Source organism: Maniola hyperantus, chromosome 2, assembly GCF_902806685.2.
Source record: "Maniola hyperantus chromosome 2, iAphHyp1.2, whole genome shotgun sequence".
NCBI lineage: Eukaryota > Metazoa > Arthropoda > Insecta > Lepidoptera > Nymphalidae > Maniola > Maniola hyperantus.
The window spans coordinates 8,353,421-8,378,902 of NC_048537.1; the positions used below are offsets into that span (position 1 = coordinate 8,353,421).

A 25,482-nucleotide genomic window follows, 5' to 3' on the forward strand; every position below is an offset into this window, starting at 1 on the left:
GATAAAAATAATTATAGCTAAGTAGGTACCTACGTTTATCCGGAGTTTGTTAACCATATTGTTTGCGTTCAGCCTAATGGATAACGAACTTTTAACCTATTTAAAAAATGATAAACATAATTTTATGATAAAAATGCGCGAGATTAATAGGCGCGAGATAAGACCTTGTAGCGAACCTACATATTATTGAATTGAATGCCTTCAAAAGGAGATTAAATATTATATTTAGTTAGCATCATTAGCATGCGTAATATAATTTTTACTAACTACCTCTATCCTCTATGGTCTAGTATAGTAAGTATAAAGTAGGTATAGTTCTTGCATTTCACGAAGGCCACTGACTCATGCTTGTGTCGGTATACGTAAGGTACGGTCACACCACCACACGGTTTACACTCGTTGATAGAGTAATAAAGGTAGATGCAGGAACGTTTGCTTTCTCATTCGCAATAAAAAAAGAGCACAGATAAAGTTACCTACTCGTGTGAAGTTACTAATGTGATAAACAGAGACGCCGCTAACCTATTTTTTGTCCCTTATCGTGTAACTGGTTTTTTCAAGAATACATACAAGAAGTTGCAAAACAAACTTTGAGAATTCGTGGCGTAATTGTATTTCTCATGAGTTATTTACATGTTTTCACATAAAAAACGTTTAATAGGTACAAATACTGTTGATCGGTTAATACAAATATTGACTACTAAACAATGGTGATAATTGTCGTGTTATTCATCGTTACGTCGTGCTGTCGCTATCTCATACGCTGTTACACAGTACTTACATCTACCTATTATTCTATCTACGTCTACACTAAATGCATTCAATGTACTCTGTGACTAAATGCTCCTAAATGTGTGCTTTTGACAGCGCTTGCTCGCGACTGATTGGTCCGACATGTACGCACACTTACGCAATGACCATGTAAACGACGTTACGTTACGTAAAGTTCAATAGCCTTCGTGAATTGCAAGATTGAACTGTAGTAGGTTAATAAATTGAACTTTGATAATTTTCAAAGTTTTATCCTTTTTTTTTTTAAATTAAATTAAAATAATATGATTCTTCAGAGTTTTGATGAAACATGAAAATCTCAAAATTGCGCTGATAATGTCAATATTGGTGATTTCATGCCACTCCACACGAGGTAAGGTGAATATAGTCCCGCAAATTTCTAATACGCGTGGCCGCCATTTTAGTGGCGTCAGCACTAGACTGAAGTTTCGAGCTAATGGTATATTTTTATGTTGTCAAAATGACGTCATTTCGATGTTAATGAGACATGGTTCCAGCGCAATAGCAATTTGAGGGACTTATACGACAAGAAATAGAAAGAGAGATTGTGTAGGTAGTTATACAAAATATGTCATGAATTTTTACAAGTACAAAAAAATATACAGTACGCAGCAGAAAATATTGTACATTGACCTTTAGAAAGAGATAGCGGTTTCATAGAGCGTTGTCCCTGTCGTTGAGACTGACAAAACTTCACATAGTTATGAGTGATAGAGACAACGCTCTACAAATCCGAAATCTCGTTCTAAAGGTCGATGTACAGTATTGCCCGCTACTGTACTACTCTTTATACCTACCTATACTTACCTAGATTTGAATCGTCAAATGCATTTACAGGACTGTGTAGAACTTCCCTAAGATACTTATTACCGAAGTTCTATCTAATAAGGGTTCCTTTTTCCTTTTGAGGTACGGAAAATGATTAAATAAAGTGTAATTTTTAAAGACAAATCTATTCCAGGGTAAGTACTTGCATATGCCCATTTCAGTGACAATAGACTTTGTGATTTCCGGATTTCCGGTATAGTCACCAAGTTTTTCAAATACCTATTCGAGTAATAAAATAAAAGTGATTACATCTTGGATGAATGTAGACTATCTCTATGGATTACATACTCTTTGATAAAAGGCAGATAAAAGGGCATCTTAGGGGAGTGGTCAAAGAGTATATATATGGGAGTGGTGATTATATACTCTTTGGAGCATCTGTAGACGTGATTTCAGTTGATTTCAGATTTCAGTCCAAACTTATTTATGTTTATACGTAGTATTCATGATACTATTCATATTTATTTTTTAATTAATAGCTTACCACTTCATCAAAATGACCTATAATAATTCCGTATTAGTGGGAAATTGGAGTGAAGAGAGATTACAAAACGAGGTTATAATTTTTCTATGATTAGAAGGATTAGAATTCGAATTTAACTGAAATTATAAATTCATGGCAGCTTAGCACGAAAGCTGTGATCATCACATAACACCACAATGCTCCATGTCATAATCACAATAAAATTGTGATTGTCTTTCCATTTGTCAGCCGCCAATGTAGACCGGAGTTCCGTGAGGAAACAATTTTTGTACCTCCTCCATTGTACCAACCTCTGATGGTCTGAAACTCTCTATCTCTATTTATTAGCTAAAATGTACTGTTCCAGTAACAGCCCGTTCACACGTCTTGTCGGCTGTCGGGCCCGGATTTTAATAAATTTTAACACACATTTTATATGAAACTATTCACACTTGTCTGAAATTGATTTTGTGTCAAAATGTTCTACCACTGGAACATGGAACTTAAAATCCGGGCCCAACAGATGACAAATGGGAATGGGCTGAAGGGTACCATTTTAGCCATTGAGATCATAGCATTGTGATAGTCACAAGTCACAACTGTAGCAATCAACCTGCCTAGCGTAGCATGTATCTATATTAGCTCGTTTCAAATTAATCTAAGCTAAATACTTACCTACTTTATTATAATTTCTTAACAGTACGAGTTCAAGCTTTTCCTGCGAAAACGCGATAGGCGTGAGCTGTTACTTCAACGATCAAGAAATTTATTCAGCAATTTGCTAAAAGAGGTAGGTACCTATGTAGCCTTTATGTAGCTATAAGTTCTATTTATTCTGTACTGAAAATGTTTTGAAAATGATCCAGATTTAAACTAACGTAAAGTAACTTAGTTAACCGTTTTACAGTATCTCATAGGCACCTTGTTAAGGGATTGTTGTCTGGGGATTCAGTTGCCATAGCATTTAGCAATTATAATAAGTATTTTGTATAGCTACTTATAGGTAGGTATATGGTATGGTAGGATCGTAGCCTATTGCTTAACTAATATTTACCTACTTATTTTTACTTTTCGTACTTCCAATATCCATGCTAATATTATAAATTTGAAAGTGTGTCTGTCTGTCTGTCTCCTAGCTTTTCACGGCCCAATAGTTTAACTGATTTAGATGAAAAACGTTCTCACGGTAGGTATTTTAAAAACCTAAATCCGCGCGGACGAAGTCGTGGGCATCCTCTAGTCGTACGTAGGTTAGTGTTACCTACCTATCTGTTACCTTTTTTGATCTAGAGAACATTCGACACTGAGACAGCTTGCATCTCAGAGAATATGAGCAAAGGATACTTTTTATCCTTCTGTTTGAATCCATAATTATTATATTGCACTTTTAGTCTGCGGCCCAGGTGGGCTCGGAGGTGCATCCTGCGGGGCGGCCAGCGGGCACGATGCACTTGTGTGGCCATACTCTCCGACCCGCTTCGATTAGGACGTGTCCGCGCGTCTTCCTCCTAATTTTTTGAGTTTGTTCTACAGGTTCTACACGCTGGCCGCCCCGCAGGACTCACCCGGTCCCACCTAGGCCGCAGACTAAGAGCGATCACGCACTCATCTGATCTGAGTCCTTGGAAAGACGTTTGAAGTAGTCATAGTATATGGTAGCTTACGCACTACATCCGACTTCCGTCATCCGATATCTCTCAGTCATCCGTGAGAATATCTCGGATGTACCTCGGATTCAAATCGGACATAATATGACGTAGATATATGTCAAAGATGCCCACTGAAAAGCTTGGATTTGGGTAAGAGATCGGATTAGTGCGTCACCAATATTCGAATTCAGTCCGAATTTATTATATTCGTATTTTCACTCTTAGTGTGTCCATGGCTTTTTGTGCATAGTTGACCTGTTGACCCAAGGGCTTCCCGAATAAAAGTTTTGGCAGTATTAACTATTATTATTGACTACCGCGCCAAAATTAGATAAAAAATCTAAAGGTCATTTATATTGGAAAGTACTTACCTATACCGATTACTTTATTTCAGAGGCCCCTTGCTATTAGTGGAACATTCTTGCTTTTTGGCTTCAACGTCCAAGTAGTAGCTTCAGATATGCCAGGTAGGGAGTAAAATCTATATTAAATCTGTAATATAATTAGCTCACGCTTGCCATGCGCTTCAATGCCCCCTTGAAAGCCAATGAAAGACTCCTGCGCCACCTATTTGTAGAGATACGCCTGTGACCTGCCGCCTGACGATATATTTTAGTAGGTACCTGGTGGATAGGTAAGAATTATGTTAGAAAACCTTAGGAACGCTTAGGAGCTTGTTGCTGGAACTTCAGCCACAAGTGTACGAAGTTTCAACTCAATCGAATAAATATAGGACATAAGGGAAAACCGCGACTAACAAAGAAATGTTAAATTAGCCTCAATAGCTCAACGGGTAGAGGAGTGGACTGAAAACCGAAAGGTCGACGGTTCAAACCCCGACCGTTGCACTGTTGTCGTACCTACTCCTAGCACAAGCCTGACGCTTTGTTGGAGAGGAAAGGGGAATATTAGTCATTTAAAATGGCTAATATTCTTTAAAAAAAAATCTATTCAATAGAAGAAGGAAGAGAAACTGATCGACTAAAAACTCGAAATCGGTTTAGAAACTTGTGTTTTATCAAATACGTTTTCCATTTCATTAGGTATCCGTATAATCTAAATATTTAAAAGGAAATAGTGACTGACTGACTGATCTATCAACACACAGCTCAAACTACTGGACGGATCGGGCTGAAATTTGACATGCAGATAGCTATTATGACGTAGGCATCCGCTACGAAAGGATTTTTGAAAATTCAACCCCTACGAGGGTGAAAAAGGGGGTTGAAATTTGTGTAGTCCGCGCGGACGATGTTGCGAGCATAAGTTAGTTATTTATAAGTTGACCCATCCCGGCTTCGCCCAGGTTCACTTATCTATTCCATGAGATATTTTACAACAACAATACACACCTTTCTTGATTTCTCGTGATAATAAGAAGTCGGTTAAAACGAGTTTAGTTTCACTATCAGTCTGTCACGAGAAATATTTATATTATATTATCCATGGAACAAGTAAGACCCGTTGGTGACGCCCGTGCTGGTCAACTAGTAAGTAGCTAATATTGAAAATATAAATTCAAAAGCAAAAAAAACTGCGGCGGGAGGTAAGCCACAGTATGGCTTGGCTCTATCAAGCTTGGTGAGCGAACGCCAGGTGGACTACATGCAAAATATCAACGACGGTTGCCTCATGACTTTGTCGCCTATCGTTACGCCATGTTGCAGGAACACCTTTGTTATACTGAAGTAAGTTAAATAGTACCTACCTATACATTTTTAGTTTTTACCATATCATTACCGGCAAGTCCAACTTGGCTGGGCAGCGCTCGGGAAACTTCGAGATAGGTCTTCTCGTCCAAAATTCCTCGTCAATTTGAAGACCTAAATCTTCGAACTGTGCGTGTTGCCACTGAGGAAATATGGATCAGAGACATGGTCGCTAACTATGGGCTATGGGCTTCATAAGAAAGCTCCAAAAGGCGATGGAGAGATCTATAGTACCTACGTGACAGGTCGAGATGGCAGTCGGGAAGGGAACCCACTGCACACCTGCACAGTCCCCGCGCTAACCCTGTGCGGGCGAGCGTGGGTGAAGTGCGGGTGTACGAGGTGTCCTTCCGCCTCATACCCGGATTGCCAACTCAACCTGTCCTGGACTATACCTACTTATGCTTAGAGTTTCTCCACGTGATCAAATCTTAAATGAGGAGATCCGTAGGAGAATCGCAGTAACCGACATAGCTAAACGGGTTGCAAGCTGAAGTGATAATGGGTAAGCACATAGTTCGAAAAACGATAAACGTTGGGGTCACAAGTTGCTAGAATGGTGACCTCGCACGTTGGAAGACCGCCCCGCTAAGTGGACAGACGACATCAAACGAGTCGCAGGGAGCCGCTGGATTCAGGTGGCGTAAGACCGTGGCTTGTGGATATCGCCACAAGAGACCTATGTCAAGCAGTGGAACTCTATTGGTTGATAATGATGATGAAGATGACCCGATTATTACGAAGGGTAATTTGGATAACAGCATAACAGTCTATGTACGTTTTTATGTGTATGTAGTATATGTACTTATAAAACAAAAAGTTGTTCCGCTGATTATAAAATTTGCCACTTTGACTACAAAATTTATCAATAATTTGACAAATTAAAACTATTTCAGTTACGAGCTTAATTATCCTTCATTAGTAACCAGTTACAAAGAGACATTAATCTTGTTCCGTTACGAACCCGGATAAAATAGTCTTGATTAATAACCAGTTACGAAAAGACGAAGAATCTTAGTTCGTAGCTGGTTAAGAAAAATTTATTACCAACCATAGCGAAACCAATAATTAATCTATGTTACCAACGTACCTTGCAAATATCTTTCACCTGACAATTTTCTTATTTTTTTATAATATACTACTACCTACCTATTTATAGTACCAAAGACGAAAATAGCCGTGGTCAGAAAATGAATTATGGAGATGAATTTCTGTTGAGAGCAGAAAATTATGGAGATCCTGAGGTAAGGGTCTGCGAGATAAATGACTATAATACCTACTTAGTTTATGCTTACTTTATTATCAGTATCACAAAAATACTTAGCTACATCCATCATATTAAAGACTTTTTAGCTATACTTATAAGTAGGTATAACATTTGGAAATTCGGGAATTTCGTCTGTATTGTATATTGTATATTTATTTATTTATTAAAGAAGAATATTTACAGGTTACAACAAGTTTGGTGCATTCATAAACTTTAAATAAGTTTTTCCGTACACCAGTGCCGTCGACAGTCGATAGGTACCTAGGATACCTACACGTAACATTAATTTATTGGTATACTTAATACTTAACAGCTAACTAACAATTACTTAATATAAACTAACAACATTAAGCTAAATGTGGGTTATTTTATACTTAATATACATTAAAAAAATATTTTAAACTTAATATACATAATAGGTAAAAAACACAATCATTTATATAATGTAGGTAGGTAAGAAAACGTTCATTATTAAATATCACAGCGGAGTAGTAACATACGACGAGCGTAAGACGCTCACTCACACTACTTCGTGTATTATATTTTAACTTCTGGTACAGGGTGATTACATTATTAATTTAAGTTCAATGTATCTTATAATTATTTTGTAAATCTATCTCAGAATTATTTCGTAAAACTACATTGGAGTTCAGTTCAAGACTGATTTATTCAGACGACATATAATCGATGTTAGCTTTTTTTTATTAAATATGTTTATATAGAGGTTTGGTCACAAAGTGAACATGTCACCACTGTAGGATTTAAACCGTAAACAAAAATATCTAACTCTGTACGCCTAATAAGTACTTATAGGCTCGTCACCACCAGAAGTATGTTATTATGATCGAGATTGAAGACTAAACCACCAAAAGTAACCTTAGGTAATGGTTAACCGGATACGTCAGGATTACAACCTTTAGATTAACCGAGCCTTCGTGGGCATACTAACATTATTCTTGCACACTACGAGAGATAACCTACCGTCAATAATGAGTCATGATAAAATGTCTCTTATGAGACTAGACATCGCTAACTAACACTAGCTAAGTCCCTACCTAGCGACCGGCTCCAACCATCCCCATACCGGCCCCAGACCAACCAGCTAACCTAGCACACCACACTTAGTTCAATTAACTTCAACTACAACAATCACGTTTGTCTAATACAAATTGGAACGATACAAGAAGGACTTACCAGATAAACAGCTATTCAACACACACTATACCATCATTCACACAATCACGTCACTTTCCACAACCTAGTACTGAACCTTTAACAACTGAAACCACATTAGGTCACAACAACAATGATAATAATAAAACCTACAGTACGATACACATAGTATCCACTGAGAAGTGCCCTCGGCAAGAGCCACACGAATAATAATCTCCTCGTACCGCCGCATTCACTTTTATTGTCTCAAAATGACGGTGGGGCGACTACGTAATGTTCAATGAGCAAAGTGTTTACAATTAAAATGGCAGCGCGCCTGCACGGCCATTCTGACATGCGTACGTCCACGTACGCCAAGTATTACAAAGCATGTGAGGACAAAACCATAACCACAAAATCATTTATCGCTCTTCCATCCTGACTACATTCCTTACACTTCATTTGATTGGAGCTCAATAATTGCTATTGCAACTTCTAAATCAATTAACTATCTAAACGTTTTTTTTTTTTAGAACTTCTAAATCAAATCCACCACTGGTTCGGAACCCCACGACCTAGCGAGAAGAACCAGCAAGAAACTCGATGTCATCTAATTAAACTTTACAAACAAAAAGTTTTTTTTTTGTTGGTTGTATGTTTGGGTCCATGATCTTATACCATCATCTAACACGACTACGGAGTGTGTGACTAGCACCATCACGGCCATTCTGATATGCGACCGTCCTCGGGCGCTAGTATGATCAAGCGCGCACAATTTCCAATCATCAAGTACTACAAGCCGCAGTTCTATCCGACCAGGATCAACTATCATCTGGACTGAGCAAGTGTGTCCCTCCAACCAGCTCTTTTGAGCGTGGCCCGGACGACACCCCTCAACCAGGCTAGACTCATAACATCTGGAAGCAGTGTGTCCCCTCAACCAACTCTTACGAGTGTGGCCCGGACGACACTTACCAGGATAAACTCACACCATCTGGAAGAAGTGTGTCCCCTCAACCAACTCTTACGAGTCTGGCCCGGACAACACTCTTACCAGGATAAACTCACACCATCTGGAAGAAGTGTGTCCCCTCAACCAACTCTTACGAGTCTGGCCCGGACGACACTCTTACCAGGATAAACTCACACCATCTGGAAGAAGTGTGTCCCCTCAACCAACTCTTACGAGTCTGGCCCGGACGACACTCCCACCAGGATAAACTCCATAACATCTGGAAGGACACTTCCTTACCAGGATAGACTCATAACATCTGGAAGGACACTTCCTTACCAGGATAGACTCATGAACTTACTATAACATAACATCTGTCCTTATTACGACAGGTCTACCTATTCATACAACGATCTAACACCACATGAAGATTGATTTCTAATCTTATGTCGGGAAACTCAATTTGTTATCTCTCGTGGCAAAAATAATTGTTCAGCAAAAACTCATCTATCTACATTACGGTTACTCTTTTACAAAAAGAACACTGAACTGCATCAAAATTTGTTTTTATAACAACTGGCTGAGATTTGCGGGTAGTCTGAAAATTACTGTACTAGATTTTCGATAAGTTTTAACTTTTTGTACAGTAGGTACAGTTTGTGATCATAATTTTTCACACAGTAAACAGCGTGATTGGAAAGTACTATGACTAAGACTACTTTTTATAGTCTTAACCTGCGAATTTAAATTGCAGGTATCTTGGTGAGAAACTTCATGACTAGTGGATGGTTAAGCGTGTTTTACATAGATGTGTTCATAACCTCAATATCAACCTTTCGTGGGCACAACGGAATAAATTCCGTTTTAAAATTGATCTAAAGTCTTATCAGTAAAGTATGATTCGTCGATCATAACAAAGCCTTTTATACAATTTCCAATATACAAAACAAGCTCATGGTTATGCCATCGGTTTGGTTACGAAAATGATCAACCTTTTTACAGGATGCATTAATTAAAAAAACGGGAGCTAAATTTAACTTTAAATTAAATTTAACGCAACTGCGGGTAATCCCATGTGGGCTTAGTGTGGATAGTCTCATGTGGGCTTAGTGTGGGTAATCCCACTTCTGATATAGGCTCGTCACCACCAGAAGTATGTTATTATGATCGAGATTGAAGACTAAACCACCAAAAGTAACCTTAGGTAATGGTTAACCGGATACGTCAGGATTACAACCTTTAGATTAACCGAGCCTTCGTGGGCATACTAACATTATTCTTGCACACTACGAGAGATAACCTACCGTCAATAATGAGTCATGATAAAATGTCTCTTATGAGACTAGACATCGCTAACTAACACTAGCTAAGTCCCTACCTAGCGACCGGCTCCAACCATCCCCATACCGGCCCCAGACCAACCAGCTAACCTAGCACACCACACTTAGTTCAATTAACATTTCACAAATCATTCACACAATCACGTCACTTTCCACAACCTAGTACTGAACCTTTAACAACTGAAACCACATTAGGTCACAACAACAATGATAATAATAAAACCTACAGTACGATACACATAGTATCCACTGAGAAGTGCCCTCGGCAAGAGCCACACGAATAATAATCTCCTCGTACCGCCGCATTCACTTTTATTGTCTCAAAATGACGGTGGGGCGACTACGTAATGTTCAATGAGCAAAGTGTTTACAATTAAAATGGCAGCGCGCCTGCATACTCATTTGTACAGCATTAGAACTACCCTACTAGTAGTAGGGGATTCGCCGGTTCTGGCCCACCTCCTGGGCCCCCTCCCAACCTCGGCCCCCTCCGCCGGTCGGTCAACTTCAAAATCTAAAAAAAAAAAAAAAAAAAAAAAAAAAAAAAAAAAAAAAAAAAAAAAAAAAAAAGGTTTTGGGGTGCGCTGAATCGTTTGCGCTCACTCCCGTGTTCGTATCTCTAACCGTTTAAAAGTTAGCTTTTCGTCAAAATTAATCCCTAGTTCGTTATCTACTTGCTAATGACCTACTAATCACCCTCTATTGTTCGCATGCTCACTGCTTCATTTCATGGGGATTACAAAGGAAAGTCTTATCTCTCATAAGTACTGTTTATTGGCCTCCAAATATTGATTTAAATAATTCTAACAAAAACATATCATTCTCTAGTGTATTTTTATTGAATAAATCTAAAAAATCTGAACTTGTATAGTAGCCCGTAAACATGAAATACAAATACATTATACAATATTCGCCGCAAACTGCTGTATAATCATTTTTAATCCTCCTTGTATTGAAAAACTTTGAACTTGTATAGTAAGTAACCAGCACCAATCAACCTGACTGGACATGGGCCTTCCCAAGAGTACACCACCACACACGATCCTCTGCCTTCCTCATCCACCCACTTCCCGCTACCTTCACGCTGAGCGACTTTGAATTGCTAATGACCTACTAATCACCGGTCTATTGTACGCATGCATGGGGATTTCAAAGGAAACTTCTTATATGTCATAACTACTGTTTATTATTCTTCAATATCTACCACAAAAACAAATCATTCGGTACAATATTTTTATTGAATAAATCTAAACAATCTGAACTTGTATTGTAAGTAACCAGTACCAATCAACCTATTTAGCGTTCACAGCTGGACATAGGCCTTCCCAAGAGCGCGCCAACATACACGTTCCTCTGCCTTCCTCATCCATCTACTTCCCACAGCTTAACATATTATTTTGATGACATTTCGTACAGACTTAGCTTACATCCTGGGATAGGACGCTACTTTTTATCTCGGAAAATCAACGAGTTCTCATGGTATTTTTAAAAACCTAAATCCATGCGGATGAAGTCGCGGGCGTCATCTACTCAGAAATATATTCGTATTACACTAACGATTGCTTTTCTGCATATCGGGCATAACATTTTATCCAATGATAAAGCACATTTAGTACACGTTATAGCATGACCACATGGTCTATAACACATGCCTACTTCTTCTACAAGACAAATTTACAGCAAAGTTTAAATGTTTCTTCAGCATTTTCTACACATAATATGTTTCTGCCTGCAAATTTAGAACTTATTGTATTGTTATTTACAAATTGTTCAGAGTCTTTTGATGTACCACAAACATCTTTGGCAATAGTTTGTATGTATGTTTCACCCATCACAAGTAAAACATAGGGGCAGGACGGAAACCAACGAGCGTGCTCCGACCATGGAAGATCTTCGATGTCCCAATCTTTGAGTCCACCATCACAAAAGTAACAAATCACTCGATCACTTTTTCCTGTATAAAAAAACCAGCGTCTGCCATTTCTTGAGGTTTTTGATTTAAACCTTGAGGCCAGGCATCAAAACTTCGCAATCTTGCGATTTTAGTTGCATAACTAGGATATTTGGGATATAGAAACTCCATTTCGATCTACGAACAATGGATTTCGATGTTAATAAAATATATTATAACAGATTTTTAGTAAGGTTTGCAAGCTTATTACACATTATTATTTATTGAAAATTAATTCTTTAATAACGATTTTACACACATTTACTGCTATTTAAGTATATTTCGATTTTAACATTTTTAACATTTTATATCTACCTATAAAAAAAAAACATATTTAAGGTGATGGTGGATAACTTAAAATAAAACAAAAAATATCTTTTAGCATTGTTTTATTACAAACCTTAATGAAAATGTAGATACAAGTTTTGGCTTAATCTATTTACTAGATTTTCTTAACTGCTAGTATATATATAGATATTTTTAAAGTTGAATGAGTTTTCTTTGTAAGAGTTCCTTACATTCATTTTAGCCATTTTTTGATTTAATCATTCTTTAGTTTTAATAATTTATCAAAGCTACTAAACCGAACAGAGTGTTTTTGGTCATAATATATTCATTTCTAATAAGGGGTCCATTTTTCCCAATCAATTTTTTTCTTTATTTTTTTAATGTGTTTATCACCACTACCCTTTGGAGTCTTTAAAGTTCCTTCGTTAGATGTAAAATTCCCTTCGAGCGATTCATCTGCAGTTGATGAATAAAATCAGACCTTTTAGAATTTCCGATGTAAGTCAAAGGTATTTTAATTGCATGTAATGTCTTAGCAAACTTTTCCCAACCTATTGGATCACTTTTTTTTAGAGGTCTCAATGTATCATTAATTAGATCAACAATATTACTGCCGGGAATTTTTTCATTGTTTATTAACACTGTACCATCAGCATGATCCCAATAAATTGCATTTTTACTCAAAGAAATCGAGTTTAATAACAACTCACCTTTTTTCAAATATGATTTTGGTATCAGACTTAAAATTTGAGTTGTTGTGTAACGTGGTTGATTATTTTCTTTTTCTGTTACATCATCTGTCGGTGTTTTGAATGACATTAAGTTTTCATTTTCTGTGTCTTTATTTTTGTAACTCTTATTTTCATTAATACTGTCAGTAATAATTGGTAACAAGATAGGTTGACGTTCTTCCTCGGTGAAATGTAGATATCTTTGTAGAATTTGTAAATATAAAATACATTTTTTACGATCTTCAATATTACTATTTAAAATCTTTTGCATTTCTACATCTAATCGGGACATGGGATTTTCAACATTGGTTTGCTGTTTGAGTCTTTCTATAAAACTAGGCTCAACAAGCAACATTTTTTTGGCATTTTCCATATTAAACTAATCCACTCAAAATAAACTCCAAAATGAAAGGTAAAAATGCTCCTACTTTTTGTATCAATATATTTTTCTTTAGTTTTTTTTTCCCTTGTGATACAAAGTGCGAAGTATACTTTTAAATTTTTTTAACTTTTTCTTTTGTACATTCACAAATGCAATTTATCTCTTCTTCTCCACACGATTTTAATAATGCTTTTTGACATTTAGGTTTAAGTATATGCAATGCGAGTAACAACTTTTTATGTGTCTTCAGACTTCAGTGCATTATTTGTAAATAATAGGAATTTGACGATTCTTTAAACTTTTACTATTCTTTGTTGAAATATTATATTCTACACAAAATTCATCACAGGTAAATATTTTTGATTTAATTGGACACATCATTTGCATCTTGTTTAAGATCAATCATTAAATATCCATGTGCTTCTTTTGTTGCATCCTTATAGCCATCCTCAATGAATTTTAAATTATCTGGTGACACTTGTCTTGATAAGTATCGTATTTGGTTTTATGATATCACGAGGATTTTTAAAATAAATAATGTAGCTTTAATTCAAAGATATAATATCTATTTAATCTTTTCCATGATGAAAAAAAAATTTCAGTAAAACAAAATGACTTCCTTTAGTGAATTTGTTTTTGAGTTTAATTATTTTTTAAATAAGTTTTCAACTTTTATTTCATTCATTGAATTTTATGGAACGTGAAAACAAAGTTTTATCTCTAAATATTTTTTTGTCTTTAATTATTTTTTTAAATAAGTTTTCGACTTTTATTTTAATCATTGAATTGAATTAAATTTTATTTTATTGAAATAATCCTTGCGATGTTCGTTCTAGCAATATAATGTGTTTGGAGAAATTTAAATTTATATGATTTAAACTTTGTTTTCACGTTCCATAAAATTCTATGAAGAAATAAAAGTTCTGTAAAACAAGTTAAAATTTAATTCAATTCAATGATTAAAATAAAAGTCGAAAACTTATTTAAAAAAATAATTAAACACAAAAAAATATTTAGAGATAAAACTTTAAATTTTTTTTTCAACATGGAAAAGATTAAATAGATATTATATCTTTGAATTAAAGCTACATTATTTATTTTAAAAATCCTCGTGATATCATAAAACCAAATACGATACTTATCAAGACAAGTGTCACCAGATAATTTAAAATTCATTGAGGATGGCTATAAGGATGCAACAAAAGAAGCACATGGATATTTAATGATTGATCTTAAACAAGATGCAAATGATGTGTCCAATTAAATCAAAAATATTTACCTGTGATGAATTTTGTGTAGAATATAATATTTCAACAAAGAATAGTAAAAGTTTAAAGAATCGTCAAATTCCTATTATTACAAATAATGCACTGAAGTCTGAAGACACATAAAAAGTTGTTACTCGCATTGCATATACTTAAACCTAAATGTCAAAAAGCATTATTAAAATCGTGTGGAGAAGAAGAGATAAATTGCATTTGTGAATGTACAAAAGAAAAAGTTAAAAAAATTTAAAAGTATACTTCGCACTTTGTATCACAAGGGAAAAAAAAAACTAAAGAAAAATATATTGATACAAAAAGTAGGAGCATTTTTACCTTTCATTTTGGAGTTTATTTTGAGTGGATTAGTTTAATATGGAAAATGCCAAAAAAATGTTGCTTGTTGAGCCTAGTTTTATAGAAAGACTCAAACAGCAAACCAATGTTGAAAATCCCATGTCCCGATTAGATGTAGAAATGCAAAAGATTTTAAATAGTAATATTGAAGATCGTAAAAAATGTATTTATATTTACAAATTCTACAAAGATATCTACATTTCACCGAGGAAGAACGTCAACCTATCTTGTTACCAATTATTACTGACAGTATTAATGAAAATAAGAGTTACAAAATAAAGACACAGAAAATGAAACTTAATGTCATTCAAAACACCGACAGATGATGTAACAGAAAAAGAAAATAATCAACCCACGTTACACAACAACTCAAATTTTAAGTCTGATACCAAAATCATATTTGAAAAAAGGTGAGTTGTTATTAAACTCGATTTCTTTGAGTAAAAATGCAATTTATTGGGATCATGCTGATGGTACAGTGTTAATAAACAATGAAAAAATTCCCGGCAGTAATATTGTTGATCTAATTAATGATACATTGAGACCTCTAAAAAAAAGTGATCCAATAGGTTGGGAAAAGTTTGCTAAGACATTACATGCAATTAAAATACCTTTGACTTACATCGGAAATTCTAAAAGGTCTGATTTTATTCATCAACTGCAGATGAAATCGCTCGAAGGGAATTTTACATCTAACGAAGGAACTTTAAAGACTCCAAAGGGTAGTGGTGATAAACACATTAAAAAAATAAAGAAAAAAATTGATTGGGAAAAATGGACCCCTTATTAGAAATGAATAATATTATGACCAAAAACACTCTGTTCGGTTTAGTAGCTTTGATAAATTATTAAAACTAAAGAATGATTAAATCAAAAAAATGGCTAAAATGAATGTAAGGAACTCTTACAAAGAAACTCATTCAACTTTTAAAAATATCATATTATATATACTAGCAGTTAAGAAAATCTAGTAAATAGATTAAGCCAAAACTTGTATCTACATTTTCATTAAGGTTTGTAATAAAACAATGCTAAAAGATATTTTTTGTTTTATTTTAAGTTATCCACCATCACCTTAAATATGTTTTTTTTTATAGGTAGATATAAAATGTTAAAAATGTTAAAAATCGAAATATACTTAAATAGCAGTAAATGTGTGTAAAATCGTTATTAAAGAATTAATTTTCAATAAATAATAATGTGTAATAAGCTTGCAAACCTTACTAAAAATCTGTTATAATATATTTTATTAACATCGAAATCCATTGTTCGTAGATCGAAATGGAGTTTCTATATCCCAAATATCCTAGTTATGCAACTAAAATCGCAAGATTGCGAAGTTTTGATGCCTGGCCTCAAGGTTTAAATCAAAAACCTCAAGAAATGGCAGACGCTGGTTTTTTTTATACAGGAAAAAGTGATCGAGTGATTTGTTACTTTTGTGATGGTGGACTCAAAGATTGGGACATCGAAGATCTTCCATGGTCGGAGCGCGCTCGTTGGTTTCCGTCCTGCCCCTATGTTTTACTTGTGATGGGTGAAACATACATACAAACTATTGCCAAAAATGTTTGTGGTACATCAAAAGACTCTGAACAATTTGTAAATAACAATACAATAAGTTCTAAATTTGCAGGCAGAAACATATTATGTGTAGAAAATGCTGAAGAAACATTTAAACTTTGCTGTAAAATTTGTCTTGTAGAAGAAGTAGGCATGTGTTATAGACCATGTGGTCATGCTATAACGTGTACTAAATGTGCTTTATCATTGGATAAAATGTTATGCCGATATGCAGAAAAGCAATCGTTAGTGTAATACGAATATATTTCTGAGTAGATGACGCCCGCGACTTCATCCGCATGGATTTAGGTTTTTAAAAATACCATGAGAACTCGTTGATTTTCCGAGATAAAAAGTAGCGTCCTATCCCAGGATGTAAGCTAAGTCTGTACGAAATGTCATCAAAATAATATGTTAAGCTGTGGGAAGTAGATGGATGAGGAAGGCAGAGGAACGTGTATGTTGGCGCGCTCTTGGGAAGGCCTATGTCCAGCTGTGAACGCTAAATAGGTTGATTGGTACTGGTTACTTACAATACAAGTTCAGATTGTTTAGATTTATTCAATAAAAATATTGTACCGAATGATTTGTTTTTGTGGTAGATATTGAAGAATAATAAACAGTAGTTATGACATATAAGAAGTTTCCTTTGAAATCCCCATGCATGCGTACAATAGACCGGTGATTAGTAGGTCATTAGCAATTCAAAGTCGCTCAGCGTGAAGGTAGCGGGAAGTGGGTGGATGAGGAAGGCAGAGGATCGTGTGTGGTGGTGTACTCTTGGGAAGGCCCATGTCCAGTCAGGTTGATTGGTGCTGGTTACTTACTATACAAGTTCAAAGTTTTTCAATACAAGGAGGATTAAAAATGATTATACAGCAGTTTGCGGCGAATATTGTATAATGTATTTGTATTTCATGTTTACGGGCTACTATACAAGTTCAGATTTTTTAGATTTATTCAATAAAAATACACTAGAGAATGATATGTTTTTGTTAGAATTATTTAAATCAATATTTGGAGGCCAATAAACAGTACTTATGAGAGATAAGACTTTCCTTTGTAATCCCCATGAAATGAAGCAGTGAGCATGCGAACAATAGAGGGTGATTAGTAGGTCATTAGCAAGTAGATAACGAACTAGGGATTAATTTTGACGAAAAGCTAACTTTTAAACGGTTAGAGATACGAACACGGGAGTGAGCGCAAACGATTCAGCGCACCCCAAAACCTTTTTTTTTTTTTTTTTTTTTTTTTTTTTTTTTTTTTTTTTTTTTTTTTTTTTTTTTTTTTTAGATTTCGAAGTTGACCGACCGGCGGAGGGGGCCGAGGTTGGGAGGGGGCCCAGGAGGTGGGCCAGAACCGGCGAATCCCCTACTACTCCTACTTAGCACTATCCCTATTATTAATGCGAAAGTGTATTTGTTTGTTGGTTTGTTGGTTTACCCTTCAATCACGTTGGAACGAAGCAACGCAACGGTTCGATGTAATTTTTCCTATAGTAGAGTGACATAGGTTATTTTTTATATCGGAAAATCAAAGAGCTCCCACGGGATTTTAAAACCTAAATCCACGTGTACGAAGTCGCGGGCATCAGCTAGTGTATTCATAAATTACAGTTTTAAATTTATCCATAATGCTAAGGCGTGTCTGTCTTTTATCTTTCAAGCAATGAATTTATACTGACAAAGGAAACTTTTATCCCAGAAAATCAAATTATACCTACCCACGGATATTTTAACAACCAAATCCACGCCGAAAAATTAGCGGCTATAATTTTTCCATACTTGTCATCTGATTACTATAGATTGACAATAATCTTGATAGAGAATTTATTTTCTAGGCAGCCGCTCTGTATGTACGCTACACTCCGGAGGCAGTGCCGGGACCTGCTGACAGGATGCCTATAAGGTTGAGCGCTACCAAAGACACCAACTGTAGATGGACTACCATGCCACTACTTCCCTGCGATCGCCTTGAAGGCTTAGGTAGTCCCATAAAGGTATCTAAACAATACTCACATCAATATAAGTACCCTTATTATAAATGCGAAAGTGTTTGTTTGTTGGTTTGTCCTTTAATCACGTCGCAACGGATTAACGTAATTTTTTGCATGGGTATAGATAAAGACCTGGAGAGTGACATAGGCTACTTTTTATCCCGGAAAATCAAAGGGTTTTTTTTTGCCACGGGATTTAAAAAAAACCTAATTCCACGCGGCGAAGTCGCAGGCATCAGCTAGTTAATAATAAATTGTTAAATGTAGTTTGTACCCGACTATGGCGAAGCAAATAAATGTGTTATCAAACAGTCTAAGCGTCACACTGATGGGACTGCAGATTTCAAAGAGAACACGAGATGAACACGTATTGAACATGCTTTGAACAGGTGTTGAACACTTGTTGAACACGCGTTGAACTATACTTTTTTTTTAAAGAATTTATAATTTATTATCTCTGAAAATAAAGAATATTAGCCAAGTTTATCATACTGACTAATATTCCCCTTTAGGTACCCTCCAATTTACATGCTCATTTTGTCTTCCTTCAGACAGGAGCGAGGCTCATTATAAAGAATTGCGTCGCAGATAAAAGCTTATGCGTTATGAATCAAAGTTGGATGCAAACGTTTTTTGGACCTGTAAGTTATACACTTAGGCTACCTACTATCTATCTTCTACTAATACATTAAATAGATTACCTAGGAATAATTAATATTGTTTGTGTTTGAAATGATGTCTCAAACTCACAAGCTCATAAAATATGATGCTTACAGGAATGCGGAGTGACTTGTCGGAATTACATCGACATTCATAAAAGATTCACTGCCGAAAATATATTTACTCTAGTTAGCGACGTGGAAACAAAAAAGATGAGATAGGACTTATCTAGTGCTACGCGTATAACTGGAATGAACTTTGGCTTCAAACTACATAAGTAGGTACCTATACTTACCTAATAATAAATTTCATTTGTGTTCTGATTATGAGTTTTTGATTACAAAGTTGTTTCTTTGCTGAAAAAGGTTTTTTATTTCTTTCTTATTTTTTTAATATTTAGTTGAAGTTCGTGACTTTTGCGTTGATATAGGTTTTCAAAAATCAGCCACAATAAACGAGCCAGTAGGTAACTGTGTTATCGCCTTCGGTCACCATGGGCTCTCTTGTTCGAGAAGCGCTGGTCGCTACTTCCGGAGGTCCCTTGCCGCCGTCCATGGGCCAGCTGTACCTACTGGAAGCTATTGGTTTGGTGCGTAGCGATGGCAAGATACCTGATGGTATGACGCTCGTTCCTTGGAAGATGGGCAAGTCGACATGTGCAGACACTTTAGCTGCATCCCACATTCAGGCGACCTCCTCTGTGGTGGTTGCAGCGGCCATCTGCGCCGAACGGGCCAAGAAGCGCAAATATGACAACCTCGATGGGAGCTTCATATTCGTGCCTTTTGGTGTAGAGATCTTGGGGCCGTGGGGCATAGGGGCTCGAGCTCTTTTTGAGGAAATTTCAAAAAGGGTTATTGAGTCAACCGGGGAACGGAGAGCTGGCAGCTACCTTGGACAAAGAATTAGTTTGGCCATCCAAAGGGGTATTGCTGCCAGCAGAGGGTACCAATGCCTCGCTGCGGTGGTCTCGATAAGGTTTTAGATTTAATTTAATTTAATTGATTTTAGTCTTAATTAATTTTTTATACTTTTAACTAGCTTATGCCCGCGACTTCGTCCGCGTGGACAACACAAATTTTAAACCCCTATTTAATACCATTAGGGTTACCCGCCACCAGTCCAGTAGTTTGAGCTGTGCGTTGATAGATTAGTCAGTCAGTCAGTCACCTTTTCCTTTTATATATATATATATATATGTAAATTGCAAAATTTCGCAATTCTAACTTCAAAACTGACAGAGTTGTTAACTGTTTGTATGAAACAAACTTCAAACCCCTATTTTAACCCTTTAGGGGTCGAATTCCTTCCTCGAAAATTTCCGAGAAAAATCCTTTCTTAGCGGATGCCTACATCTTAATAGCTATCTGCATGCCGAATTTCAGCGCGATCCGTTCAGTAGTTTGAGCTGTGCGTTGATAGATCAGTCAGTCAGTCAGTCACCTTTTCCTTTTATATATATAGAAGATAGATAGAAGATAGAAGATTTAGATAGTTTATTTATCTTCGATGGTATATATGTGGTTACATAGTCTTTGATATGTACCAAGACATAAAGATAGTAAGTATACATAGAGCAAGACATAGAGGACAACCATAACGTGTTGCCATCTGTGGTGTTGCCCCTTCCATCCCTTCCTCGCTTCCTCATGTTGATATATGCCAATATTTTGACATTTTAACTACGATTTCACCTCCTTAATCTATGGTTTTACCAGGGATTCTACCATAGCCATAGACGGATATTCACTAAGATTTTGTGGATTTTCCTAAGGGATTTTCACTTCACCTTCACGAATTGACTGACATTATTTTAATAAACATTCGTCACGGAAAACATTTATTTAACTAACTTTTTATTTTACAAGCATTTTACAAGTAGGTAAATATTACAATTCTGCTTATATTACACTGAACAAAGGATATAAGCTTACGTTTACCTACTAATTACGTATATGAGTTCACGTTCCATTTATTATAATCATGTCGAAATTGGATGAAGATAAAGGCATAGTTTATGGCAATCGCGTGCTCATTGGAAATTGGTACGAATCTGCGAAACTTGAAGAAGTAAGCACAGTTACTTTTAGTCATCGATGCTTTTAGTTCCTTCATCATTTATTTATCTTTTAAGTAGGTTTTTACCTGAATATCTTATAATGCTGCTTACTTGGGATGTTTAAAAGAATTACCTGTGGTACTTATTTACACATAAAGTTGTTGTCCTCTGTATCAAAGAGAATTATCATCATCATCATAATCATCATTTTAACCGACAGATATCCACCACTGGACATAATGGGTCTCTTGTAGGAGGTTCCACCCTTCCACACGCCTCGGTCTTGGGCCGCTTGAATCCAACGAACCTGTCTTCGGTCCACCTAGTCGGGCGTCTTATAATTCCAACGCTGTGATTTCAGTCCGAGGTCCCCGTTTAGCACCTTGCGGCCCCAACGTCTATCGTGTTTATTGAACTATGTGCCCTGCCTATTGTCACTTCAGTGAGAATAGATATAAGTACTTACAAATACGTCTAGGGCATTCACATTTCACATCTACCGATGCAAACGTCTTCCTGATTAATAAGTAAAACTAATGAATATTTCCTACCCCGGCTTCGTTCGGGTGGAATTTCACAAAAGCATTTTTAGTTTAGATTATTAGATTTTAAGGAATGTTTTTTTTGTAAATATTTGTGTTTGTGTTTATCATGTGTCGGATCAACCAATAAATGTACTTCTATTCTATTCTATTCTATTCTATTCTATTCTATTCTTTAGTGGGGTCTAAGTTATAAAATCTACATGTAAATAATATTATGTCAGTCAATGAGTTACTCCTTTTATGTATCTAGAACTATCTTAAAGATAACATAGTAACACTCATTTACAGTACAAATTAAACAAATTCCTGGAACAAATGAAAAAGGGTGATTTGATGTTAGCCCGGTTTAGAAAAATGAATGAGAATCTGAACAAACCAACGGTATTGACTCAATCGTCGAGTAGTATTGGCTTTGGCGCTAGGATAGCCCTCCTTGCACCCCACGTGCCAGGTTAGCAATGAAATAATCAAAGAGTCCGTTCTATGTCGAAAATACTGAAGGGATTATGTTTTACTCGATGAAGCGCCAGCGACTTCGCCCGCGTGGATTTAGATATCTAAAAATCCCGTGGCATAACTCTTCGATTTTCCGGCATAAAAATTAGTTTATATCTGAGTCCGGGATGCTAGCTATCTCCGTACAAAAAAAGGTGTTGCCCGCGACTTTATCCACCTAGATTTAGGTTTGTTAAAAATTCCGTGGAAACGCTTTGATTTTTCGGAATAAAAAGTAGGCTGTCTCTTGGTATGCAAGCTATGTTTGTACTTTGTACCATATCGTCTCGGGATAAAAACTTTAGTAAATGTCGACCATTGTCCACAGAATAAATATACACAGATATACTGTAACATAATCGATGTTACAGAATGATTATACACGGTAAATTTTTGTGTGAATTTAGATGCCTCGCGGTCCGATAGTAAAATGGCGAGGGGGGAACTTTGATCCGATCCTTAGCACACTCTCTGAAGTACCTTTTGATTTTATGTCGTACGACCCGTACGACATATTCTGTACGTACGACGCTGTCCTGCATTGCATACGTAGGTAATTTTTATCGCTGGATTCTAATCGGTTAAAATTGAATAGCAACCGATCCACCAACTGAAAACAAAAAAGGATTGCTTCTCGGCGGTCGCATATCATCCAATGATATCAACTATTCCCAAGAGCTGGAAGACGGCTGCAACATTGTTGGTCTCTCACAGCTGGAACCTGCAGAGAAAAACACTTTCATACTGACCAGCGCCGATTATTGCAACCGTGAGGGCGAACCTCTAAAATTCAATCAAGAATTTCTTCTTGCACTTGCTTCTTCTGTGGAAAAGAAAAAGGTAGAGTTACAGAGATTTTTTTTCTTAACAAAGGATCAACATACCTATTTCTTAGATCCTTAGATAGATGAATTTATTACTTCTATAAGTAGTAGGTAATTAGGTATGTAGGTCTCTTATCCATTTTAGTACTACATGCAAAAGGATTAGCACTTAAAATATAACTTGCAAAAGGAATTGAAGGAAGTATTTTGTGGCGTCCCAATTATCACTATATACCGTACAGTCGTAGTTGTGGTTCACGTTTGAATACTATAACCAATCAAACTCACTGTTTGTAGACTACATGTTCTGGAAATTAATATATCTGTGACTGTTTTACAGATTTCAAAAAAGTGTACCTATCAAACATTTGAGTTGAGTTTGTTTGGTTCATAAGTGTTCAAATGAGATCCAAACTACCTTTGTATGGAGAGCGTCAAAATTTCTCAAAATATCTGCCCTAAACTGGGACAAGTGAGCAGTAGAGGTGCCTAACTTTATAAGTAAATCAAAAGAGAGAAAAACAAGAAAATGATTTTCTTTTGTTTTCCTGTATTACTTATCTCTATTCTGTTTTATTGCAGCCACTTTACGTAAGATACGATCCGAATCCTGTCCCCGGGCTCTGCGGCATGTTCCCGCTTTATCTCAGCAAGCATCCTGTGTCCAACACTAGATGGCGGATCTTGCCTGTTCAGGGACCAAATATTACGAGATTCGAGCAGGAGGGAAGACCTGTGCATGTACTTATTGCTTGTTTTTTACTCACGCTGTGACTTCCCGCGAAGGGTACTTTTTTGTCCGTCAAAATACTTCGCTTACAACTGCATCGAATAACGCACACGATGGACTCAAAGTAGTAGACAGTCCCTTAGTTGTGAATTGTGATGTCGTCGCGGATCGCGGACAACAAAACCGACCTCGGATGAGGAACATTGATGCAAAGCACGAAGGCGAAGGCGCGATATCATCCTTCCGCAGTAGTTAATAGTACGAAGTAGGTACTAATAAAAGTTTGTTAAACTCAGTAGTTGAAAGAAAAAACATAAAATATACATCTATTTTAATAGCTTAATTTTTCGTATTGTTACAGGTGAATACAGACATAATAATTAATCATTGTGCCACTAATGCAAATTTGGGTATTAACATAGGTTGCTGGGCAATGGGATTTTATGGAAAAGTAAATAAATATAATAAAATTACCTACTTTACCAATTAAGTAATAATAAAAATACCTTATATATATCTTTTTACTAGATATGGTTTCTGTAAAAAGTAAATCAACTACTAAATCAATTTGTTTGCTTTAAGTAGAGTACATAATAATTCAATGTTTGTAACATAAATTATTATACTACTTAGTAACTATGAACTGTTTTTTTCAGGTGTGCGCTCCATTGATGAAAACGTGCTTAGATGTGTACGGAAAGGAATTACCTAATAATATATGGCAAATATACATACCTGTTGCGGTTAATTAATTAAATCATTTGGTTTAATATTGTGTCGCTGTCGATGCCTGTTTAAATTGTTTGTGATTGATTACAATATTTACTAATGTTGTATGATTTTAAATTGCAAACCTATGCAATGTCTTTTTTCGGGTAGGTACCTAATGAAGTATTTATCAACCCTTTACAACCAACATCTATATTATAGGAATCGCTAGTGTAAAATAATTCGATAGATGCATTAACCGGAACAAAACAGTTAATAAAACTCGTTCTACCGTTGTAACTTGTATACAGTAGGTAGGTACGCGGCAGAAAGTAATATACATCGACCTTTAGAAGGAGATAGCAGATTTGTAGAGCATTGTCGCAGTCGTTGAGACCGACAAAACGTCATATAGGTATGGGTGACAGAGACAACGCTCTACTAATCCGAAATGTCATTCTAAAGGCCGATATACATTATACTTTCAGCCGCGTACTGTAACTTCTTCAAATTCCTACTGTGTAGGTATTTTTCGATAAGAATTTAAGAGTAATATTTTGATCGGCTCATTCATTATACAATGTCTAATGGTCTACGATTATTTAAATCTGCATCACCTTCTAGACCATGAATAAGTCATTGTCTCGTTATAATAACTGATCTGAAAGTATCATGAATATCGGAGACCATTGAGCTACGGAATCTATAAAAACCGATAGTAAGTAGGTAGGTACCTACATAGTTATCCATACTAATATTATAAATGCGAAAGTGTG

At 36.0% G+C, this 25,482-nt stretch overlaps 2 protein-coding genes across 5 annotated transcripts; both read left to right on the forward strand.

The window, feature by feature from the left end:
- The first annotated feature begins 1,628 nt into the window (after positions 1–1,628).
- Positions 1,629–19,699, forward strand: LOC117992852 (cilia- and flagella-associated protein 161-like). 2 transcript variants are annotated; one of them, XM_034980565.2, is made up of 8 exons: positions 1,705–2,176; positions 2,784–2,873; positions 4,127–4,199; positions 5,258–5,420; positions 6,601–6,685; positions 18,530–18,688; positions 19,237–19,326; positions 19,462–19,699. In XM_034980565.2, the coding sequence occupies exons 1-8, from the start codon at positions 2,117–2,119 to the stop codon at positions 19,564–19,566; spliced, it is 825 nt and encodes a 274-aa protein (XP_034836456.1). In that variant the 5' UTR covers positions 1,705–2,116; the 3' UTR covers positions 19,567–19,699. The 2 variants fall into 2 exon arrangements, with proteins under 2 accessions (XP_069360171.1, XP_034836456.1); XM_069504070.1 differs by lacking the exon at positions 19,237–19,326 and having other exon boundaries at positions 1,629–2,176.
- A 1,411-nt stretch (positions 19,700–21,110) lies between these two features.
- LOC117992827 (cilia- and flagella-associated protein 161-like) lies at positions 21,111–24,824 on the forward strand. Of its 3 annotated transcripts, none has more exons than XM_034980541.2 (6): positions 21,119–21,415; positions 22,238–22,400; positions 23,040–23,284; positions 23,851–24,009; positions 24,360–24,449; positions 24,655–24,824. In XM_034980541.2, the coding sequence occupies exons 1-6, from the start codon at positions 21,329–21,331 to the stop codon at positions 24,748–24,750; spliced, it is 840 nt and encodes a 279-aa protein (XP_034836432.1). In that variant the 5' UTR covers positions 21,119–21,328; the 3' UTR covers positions 24,751–24,824. The 3 variants fall into 3 exon arrangements, with proteins under 3 accessions (XP_034836445.1, XP_034836432.1, XP_034836438.1); XM_034980547.2 differs by having other exon boundaries at positions 21,328–21,390; XM_034980554.2 differs by lacking the exon at positions 23,851–24,009 and having other exon boundaries at positions 21,111–21,415.
- The last annotated feature ends 658 nt before the right edge of the window (positions 24,825–25,482 follow it).

Coding starts and splice junctions, on each gene's coding strand:
- LOC117992852 (XM_034980565.2), top strand. CDS start 2,117: ATGACCTATAATAATTCCGTATTAGTGGGAAATTGGAGTGAAGAGAGA. Junction 2,177..2,783: donor AAGAGAGATTACAAAACGAG/GTTATAATTTTT, acceptor ATTTCTTAACAG/TACGAGTTCAAGCTTTTCCT. Junction 5,421..6,600: donor AACACCTTTGTTATACTGAA/GTAAGTTAAATA, acceptor ACCTATTTATAG/TACCAAAGACGAAAATAGCC.
- LOC117992827 (XM_034980541.2), top strand. CDS start 21,329: ATGTCGAAATTGGATGAAGATAAAGGCATAGTTTATGGCAATCGCGTG. Junction 21,416..22,237: donor AATCTGCGAAACTTGAAGAA/GTAAGCACAGTT, acceptor ACTCATTTACAG/TACAAATTAAACAAATTCCT. Junction 24,450..24,654: donor CAATGGGATTTTATGGAAAA/GTAAATAAATAT, acceptor TGTTTTTTTCAG/GTGTGCGCTCCATTGATGAA.